The 8,121-nt window shown below is 38.6% G+C and overlaps 2 protein-coding genes across 4 annotated transcripts in view; one reads left to right on the top strand and one right to left on the bottom strand.

Moving 5' to 3' along the window:
- The first annotated feature begins 54 nt into the window (after nucleotides 1-54).
- On the top strand, nucleotides 55-2,352 carry mrps18b (mitochondrial ribosomal protein S18B). Of its 2 annotated transcripts, none has more exons than XM_052532527.1 (7): nucleotides 55-611; nucleotides 742-907; nucleotides 987-1,084; nucleotides 1,192-1,260; nucleotides 1,359-1,425; nucleotides 1,505-1,564; nucleotides 1,691-2,352. In XM_052532527.1, the coding sequence occupies exons 1-7, from the start codon at nucleotides 441-443 to the stop codon at nucleotides 1,894-1,896; spliced, it is 837 nt and encodes a 278-aa protein (XP_052388487.1). In that variant the 5' UTR covers nucleotides 55-440; the 3' UTR covers nucleotides 1,897-2,352. The 2 variants fall into 2 exon arrangements, with proteins under 2 accessions (XP_052388487.1, XP_052388486.1); XM_052532526.1 differs by having other exon boundaries at nucleotides 486-611; nucleotides 691-907.
- Nucleotide 2,353: 1 nt separating this feature from the next.
- abcf1 (ATP-binding cassette, sub-family F (GCN20), member 1) overlaps nucleotides 2,354-8,121 on the bottom strand; it is a 15,054-nt gene continuing 9,286 nt past the window's right edge. For both annotated transcript variants that reach the window (XM_052532520.1, XM_052532521.1), the window contains 13 exons: nucleotides 6,990-7,129; nucleotides 6,744-6,892; nucleotides 6,560-6,643; nucleotides 6,054-6,178; nucleotides 5,850-5,962; nucleotides 5,606-5,777; nucleotides 5,442-5,516; nucleotides 4,128-4,198; nucleotides 3,937-3,969; nucleotides 3,680-3,848; nucleotides 3,535-3,599; nucleotides 3,380-3,452; nucleotides 2,354-3,193 (listed from right to left, as the gene is read on the bottom strand). In XM_052532520.1, the coding sequence (XP_052388480.1) occupies nucleotides 3,027-3,193; nucleotides 3,380-3,452; nucleotides 3,535-3,599; nucleotides 3,680-3,848; nucleotides 3,937-3,969; nucleotides 4,128-4,198; nucleotides 5,442-5,516; nucleotides 5,606-5,777; nucleotides 5,850-5,962; nucleotides 6,054-6,178; nucleotides 6,560-6,643; nucleotides 6,744-6,892; nucleotides 6,990-7,129 (1,436 nt within the window). In that variant the 3' untranslated portion in view covers nucleotides 2,354-3,026. The remainder of the gene's footprint in view (nucleotides 3,194-3,379; nucleotides 3,453-3,534; nucleotides 3,600-3,679; nucleotides 3,849-3,936; nucleotides 3,970-4,127; nucleotides 4,199-5,441; nucleotides 5,517-5,605; nucleotides 5,778-5,849; nucleotides 5,963-6,053; nucleotides 6,179-6,559; nucleotides 6,644-6,743; nucleotides 6,893-6,989; nucleotides 7,130-8,121) is intronic.

Consider the following 8,121-nt stretch of genomic DNA (forward strand, 5'->3'; position numbering starts at 1 on the left):
TCTCCCCCTCCCCCCGTCTTCCGGTGCAAAGATAATCATCATTAAATCGTTGGCATTTTTTAAATGTATAAATGATGTAAGAATTGACTCAGCATCATTGTACAATAATATAGGCATATTTGTGTATGCACATTAAAGAACTAGCTGTTTTGAGGTAGACTGAACCTTTCTGTGAATTACTATAACGCTATTATGTTCAAAATGGGGGTTAGAATACTCTTTGTAATGTTTATGTAATGTTTAATTCCTTTCATTGAAACTGATGGGTGTATTTGGGTGTATTTTCAGTGATAATACATAGCATAACACAATGTATACATATACTATAAAACATTGTTTTTTTTGTATTCATTTAAATTATAATTTATTATATAAACAAAAATAATACTCCTAGAAAAAAAGCAAAACATCAGCAAAAATTATAATAATAATAATTTAAAATGAAAAAAAAAGTGCGAACAATAAACGCGCACTTCCGTTCCGTAACCGTACACTTTAACCTCTCAACAACTTCCTTTGCCAAAGACGAAATGGCGACCTCCATACAACGCATTGGAATAGCAATATCCCGCACATTTCCTGTCATTTTACAACGAAATATTCAAACACAGGTTGGTTGGTTACCGATAGCATTTTTATCATGAATGTTGTTTTATACAGGATGTATAATTGTGTTTGTTGTGGTTATAGGGCAGTCATTCGCGTACAAACACCTCACCGAACACTCGTTTTGTATTACAGAGCATTCGTTATTGGAACATAACTTCAAGTGCTGCTCCAGGACTGCGTCTGAAGTTTCGTGCTTTATCATCATCATCATCATCATCATCTGCTGCTGCTGAAAACACAGACTCAGAGACAGTGTCTAGATATTCAGACAGACCATGGGAATACTTAGAAAGTGAAGGTAAATATGATAGATTATATGATTAAATTAAGCACTTGTGGGGAATCAGTGTTTAATGCTGGTCTGAACTCTCTTGTAGAGTACATTGAGCGCTATGGATCCAAGCCTGTGTGGTCTAACTACAGAAGGAACCATAAGGGGGGCGTCCCTCCTCAAAAGACCAGAAAGACTTGTATTGTAAGTAGGACACATTTGTTTTGGATTGATTTGATTGATTGTTCAGATGTTTTTTTTTTCTTCAGTCCATTAAATTTGTATTAATGAGGATGCCTGTCTTGTCATAGAGAGGAGATAAGGTATGTGGTAACCCTTGTCCCATCTGTCGTGATCCAAACATCATTGTCCATTACAAGGTGCGTTTTTCAAACCCGTCATTTTTTTAAAGTGGAAAATGTCAGTTTTATACATCAAAGGTATTTGCTCTAATAAACACTTTTTTTCCCCCCTGCAGAATGTGAATCTGTTGCAGCAGTTCATTAGTCCTCAAACAGGAATCGTGCATGATCCCACTCGAACCGGTAATTATTTACTCCGTACATTATATTTCTGATATACTCAAGATCTAATCACCATTTTACTCTTTTTATTTTTCCTCAGGTGTGTGCATGAAACAACAGAAACTACTTAACAAGGCCATAGAAACTGCTAGAGATTGTGGTAAATTGACTTTCTCTTTATTGTTGTAAATGCCAATGTGCACAATTCCTTTTATGAAAGAGGATAAATCTCATCATTTGGTGTTAAAAGCTTAATGTGACTTGATTCTTCTCCCCTCTGTTTAAGGTTTACTGGCTGTTCAGTTACCTCATGTTGATTACTCCAAAGAGGACTACTCAAACACTCACGGTGCTGTGGCACCAACCCCCGCCCCATCTTCCCTCCGCTCTGGAGAACTGTGGTATTCTTGGTATGGTAGTATAAAACCAGATGAGCGAGAACTGGCAAGAGTGAAGCGGATCTACAAAGACTACCTGAAACCAGATGTTTGAATCTTGTAATAGACCTTAATCAGTGCAGATACCATGTATTTTACCAGCATGAAAATGAGGCAGTGAGGTATAGACTTACTGTCTTTACAATCGGAGGTCCTAGATCATGTCACTTTTAATGTCAACTATTTATGGCATTTTGTCTACTGAAAGTGTTTTGGATGAAAGCGTTTCATCAGATGAAAAATTGGTATGTTGTTCAACATCAACTCATCACACGCTGTGTACTTTTATCTCCCACAGCCTCGTTTTCATTACTGTTCGAAAATTGCATATTGCGATAACCTGATTACGATTACGATCAAAAGAGTGGTTGCAATTTCAAATTTGGAAGTTTCCATAATACTTAATATGAGAAAGAAGAAAATTTATGTTTTCCGTTCATGTCGTTACGTTTTGTCCATGCAAAGCTAGCATAATACAAGAAATCTCAAATAAAAGCACTGATAAAATTGACTTTGTTGCAAAAAATTCTTTATTTGCTTTTTCCATCACATCTGGATGCATACTTTATTCAATGTGTTTATTTAAATCAAGTTAGTCAATAGGTTATTTCATCATTCAAGACAGATGAGTTACTGAACACTTCTATAGGTTAAAAAAAATTGGAGTTGGCTTCGAATGCAAGCATAATGATGATGAATGACCTGAACCGAAGTACTCCTAACAAAGGCAGGTTAATACAAAATTTATGCATCAGCAATCACACCATTTTCAAACTGCACCCTGCTAGCCCCATCTGTTAACATTTGATAGTGACATGTTTTATAGCATTGCATCACATGGATGAACAGAGCTGGTAATAATACGGCCTGAATGTAAGAAGAATACAAGAATGTCAGACATCATGACTAAAGAACAAGCGCTGTATGTATAAACTGTCAGCAAGTAAAAATCCAGGAATCAGTCTTCAGGTGTAAAGCTGGTTTTAAAGATGTGGAAAAACTCCATCCTGGCTCTTATGGGTTTTGTCTATATGACCTGACACTGTGCATGCAGGTGCTCCGCATAATCTTTCAACTTAACACGAAACTATTTGGTTCTATTGAGGTTTTAAAATGAACTTCAATGCAACAAAAAGCCCTTCAGTGATGTAGTTTGACACTCTTGTTATTAATAGCAGCCGTTGTTCATTCTTTAGGCTTGTTGACCAGCGTTTCTCCGAGAGCCTCCAGCACTTCTCTCTTGTAGTCTTCAAAGTCACCATCAATATTGTTGATCGTCTGGTCCTCAACCACCCACAGCTGGCACTGGGTCTCCGTGATCAGCCTGGCATCGTGGCTCACAATGATCACAGCTAAAAACATTCATATTAAATGTTAATATGAAAGATTGAACTCTCTGGTTTACACCTTAATAATCATCATTATTGTAAATGGCCTATATACTGTATATAAGTTTTCATAACGAAGATTTTTTTTACCACAACAAATAAAACACTGTTTGTGATTATTAAGGTTTAAAAAAAAAAAAAAAAACATACCCCCTTTGTATTCATTGATGGCTTCTGACAATGCATCAATCGACTCAATGTCCAAGTTATTTGTGGGCTCATCCTGTACATTTGCATGGACAGAAAATGTTTAAGCACTCATTTTTACTTAAATTCTTGAGATATTTAAAACATTTACTCCTTACCAAAATGAGGACGTCAGGTTGCCGACAAGCAAGTTCAGCAAATACCACTCTTGCTTTCTGACCACCTAAAAAAAGGAAAAGATAAAGTCAACGAAGAACAGATGACTTTGAAAATCCTACATGAATGCATTCCTAAATTGCTTACCGGACAGTTTGGAGATCAGGATGGTGTGAGCGTGGCTCTCTAAGCCGAAGCGTCCCAGGCACTTCCTGGCGTCCTGGTACTGGAGGTTGAAGTTCCTCTGGAGGTACTCTGTGGGAGACTCCTCCATGTTCAGCTGATCAGCATACTGCTGGTTGAAGAAACCTACTTTCTACAGGCACAGGCAGAAGAATGAACTGATTACCAAGGGTCCAATAAGAAACAATGATAAAAAGAACGATTTTAAACATCTGCCGTACCAATCGATGGTTCTTCCTCATCTCTCCTTTTGTCTAAAATAGAAAAAAAAAGAAGCTTCATAATAATATGAAGGAAACAAGTCAACAAACATGGGGGAAAAAAACAAGAACCCATTTTTCTCAAATAAATATTACAACATCCTTGTTTTTTTACAACTATGAGATATTACTTAAAAATAACTAGTACTTACTGGATTTAATTTTCCAGTCAAAAGCAGGAGGAGCGTACTTTTCCCAACTCCATTGGGTCCGACAATACATACTGAAACAGAGAAGTAGTGTTGTCACGGTACCAAAATTTTAGGATTCGGTACCAATACCAGTGAAAATCCACAGTTCTCGGTACCAAAGCAAAGCACAAAAATATGCTAATTTGAACAAAATTACTTTTTAGCACTAAAAATAAAACCAATGCCATTCTTTATACTTATTTACAATTGTGTTTAAAGTTTTTCGACAAGTTATATAATTAAGAAAAACAGTAAACAAGTTTCACTCAAATTCAATTTGTCTTTTAATTTATGAAATGTAAACATTTTATTTTTGGTAAATAAAGGGCATTTGCTATTAAAATTAAAACATGGAAGAAATATTGTGATTTATTTCTTTAAAAAATAAAGTTTTATCAATTTCTTCAACAGTAGTAGCAGTATCACATATATTTTACTAAATAATAGTAATATTTCTAGCACAATGCCTTTGTGTAAAAATTAACTTTTAGGCCTAATGAATGCATATTTGTCATTTTAACTGAACTTAAAGACTGGTGGTGATGGTTAAGATATTTTTGGTCATTGAGGGTTTATGTAAAAAAAAAAAAATTGTAATAGATCATATTAATTATTATTAAAAGATAATACTACTACTAATTCTACTATCATACTAATGTATAAACAATGCACTATGAATTGATGAGCTGCTGGGTTCATGAATATTAATCACGTTGTCTGTGTTCGGTCAAACTGATTTGCTGAAATCAAAACAGGGACGGTACAAGATCAGCACCTGCCAATGAAATTGCCATTTGCGCATTAGCTCCGCCCACTACCGGAGAAACCGGTATGTCTTCTGCTTGTTCGAAAATGAATATGCATAATTCTAAATGAACTCCATTATTTTGACAGGAGAAGACAACAAAGAATAGTTTACATATTAGCGTGTAGATTCAGCGTAGTGAGACTCTCGCTCTCACTCTCTCTTCGCATGTGTGAGAAACAGCGCAGTAAAGCGACAGTGAGTCGTGCATGTAAGTTTCATTTTCATGACTGGATTTTGAGATTCCGTCCGCGTTTTCTGCTTCGCGGAAATCATAGCGCTGAACCGGGTTTGAACGGGACCTCGGTACTACCGGTACTTAAAGAAACCTGGTACCATCACATTTACATTTTTTTAGTACCAACTTGGTACCGAAGTACCGGGTCTTTTGACAACACTACAGAGGAGGTTAACTCGAGCTCACTTGAAAACCATTAGAGTTTATAGCAGCTGTAATTAGTGTGACTTACTTCTGGATTCCATGTCTATACCGAAGTCCACATTCTTGAACAGAGGCTTCTGGCCTCCATAACCAAAGTCAACACCTGTGAGTGGAAGAGAGAGTACACCAAACTGGTCATCAGGTTTGATAAAAACAAGGTGCTACAACGTGTGAAAGTCATAAAAGCCTCACTGTGCAGGCCGAGAATCGGCGGTGAGAGCGGAGGAGGGTTGGGGAAGGTGAATTTGACGGTATATTCTCTCGGTCTCTTGAGGAGCTCCGTGGCCTCGTGGCTCTCCTCCTCCTGACCTTTCTTCTTCCCCTTCTGCTGTTTCCTCGTCAGGACCTCTTTCGTCTGTTTCTCCTGAGAAAGAATGATGGAGAATGAGCGGTAGGGTTTGAGAAGTCAATACTCGTGAAGAACTCAAGGACTTACAGCTTGTTTGGTGGACTTTCCTCCAGCCTTCAGGTCTTTGAGCTTTTTCTCTTGTTTCTCGTACTGCTTCAGGAGTTCCTTCTGCTTCTGTACATACATCTTCTTAAACGTCACTAGAAGACATCAAGCAGATATAAAATACAGTAAGATATTACAACAACTATCAGTAGATTTCATCTGTTGCTGTTCAGAAACGAAACTCACGGTAGTTGCCCCTGTAGTAGTAGAGTTTCTGGTTGTCCAGGTGAATGATATCTGTACAGACGTCATCTAAGAAACTCTGGTCGTGGGACACAATAAGAAGCGTTTTCTTCCAGCTCTGTAAGTAGCTTAAAGGGAAAATAAAAGATATGAGGGAATTTGTCAGTAGAATATAGCAATAAATGCATTTCCATCCACCATTATTCGCATTAACCCTTTTTCCTCACAAGTCAAAAAACACCTCAAGCAAGCATAAAAACTTTTTTAGAGAATTAAAGCATTTTTAATAGAAAAGCAGTGCTTCCATCAATCGATTCTGATGTGATACTTCAAAATGTACATAAAATCTAATGCTAATGTCAAAGGTGTGACTGATTTTCTACTGAAAATGCCTTTAGTGATGCAATCACTTAATACAATCACGATTTAAAGTAGGCTATTTATAATTTGCATGAAATGTAAATACATCAGCTAGATGGGATTGTTTACTTCAAAGCAAAAGTAATTACTTGTTAAGCCAGATGACAGCGTTAAGGTCCAAGTGGTTCGTGGGCTCGTCCAGCATCAGCAGCGTGGGCTCCATGAACAGTGCTCTGGAAGAAAGATTTTTCTTATTTCTCATGTCAATTGTTTTTGTTTACTTCCGTTAAATTAGTTACTAAATGAATGCATTTTTTCCCTCATTGTGCCCACCTAGCCAGGGACACTCTCATCCTCCATCCACCAGAAAACTTCTTGGTGGGTCTGTTCTGCATCTCTGAAGTGAAAGACAAACCAGCCAAGATCCTACGAGCTTTAGCCTCCGCTGCAGCTGCTCCAATCGCCCTCAACTCTTCATAGACCTGTGAATGCCACACACACACACAAACACACAGTTATCCTCCAGTACTCCATGGATCAGTGTATTTAGAGGACCTCAGCGAGCTGCTCTCATCTGACCTTGTCGAGTCTCTCAGACACGGCGTCGTCTCCTTTCTCCAGCTGACTCTGTAGCTGCCGTTCCTCCTCCAGGAGCTTCAGTCTGCGCGTGTCGGCCTTCAGCACCGCCTGAACTGCAGGAGTGTCGTCCGCCACCACCTCTGAGGAAACACAAAGAGAAAAGAATCCGCTGGATTCACCATTTCATATGGGGGGGAAGTCGTGGCCTAATGGTTAGAGGGTTGGACTCCTAATCGAAGGGTTGTGGGTTCTAGTCTCGGGCCGGACGGAATTGTGGATGGGGGTAGTGCATGTACAGTTCTCTCTCCACCTTCAATACCTCGACTTAGGTGCCCTTGAGCAAGGCATCGAACCCCCAACTGCTCCCTGGGTGCCGCAGCATAAATAGCTGCCCACTGCTCCGGGTGTGTGCTCACTGTGTGTGTGTGTTCACTGCTCTGTGTGTGTGCGCATTTCGGATGGGTTAAATGCAGAGCACAAATTCTGAGTATGGGTCACCATACTTGGCTGAATGTCACTTCACTTTCACTCACATCACGCACAAAACAGAAGGCTCAAATAAAAAGTCGGGCAAATAGGATGCACCAGGGCTCCTAGAGTTAACTAAAACCACGAGAAACTATTTTTACTTGAAATAAAATATTTCAGCTAGAAGGCAACATTTGTAATATACTAAAAATTGCATAATTATATTGACAAATTAAAAAACTGAATGACAAAAACAGATTACCATATTTTTCGGACTATAAGTCGCACCTGAGTATAAGTCACATCAGTCCAAAAATACGTCATGATGAGGAAAAAAACATAAGTCGCAATGGACTATAAGTCGCATTTATTTAGAACCAAGAACCAAGAAAAAACATTACCGTCTCCAGCCACGAGAGGGCGCTCTATGCTGCTCAGTGTAGACCAGTGTTGTAGTCGAGTCACCAACTGTCGAGTCCAAGTCGAGTCTCGAGTCTCAGTTTTCGAGTCCGAGTCCAAGTCCGAGTCGAGTCCAAGTCGAGTCACCATTACCAGAGTTCGAGTCCGAGTCGAGTCTCAAGTCCCGTATATTGGATTTTTTTTTTTTTTTTTTTTTTTTTGAGGAAACAATAGCAACCAACTTGAGTTGGTAGGCATTGAAGTC

Source organism: Carassius gibelio, chromosome A19 (assembly GCF_023724105.1).
Source record: "Carassius gibelio isolate Cgi1373 ecotype wild population from Czech Republic chromosome A19, carGib1.2-hapl.c, whole genome shotgun sequence".
NCBI lineage: Eukaryota > Metazoa > Chordata > Actinopteri > Cypriniformes > Cyprinidae > Carassius > Carassius gibelio.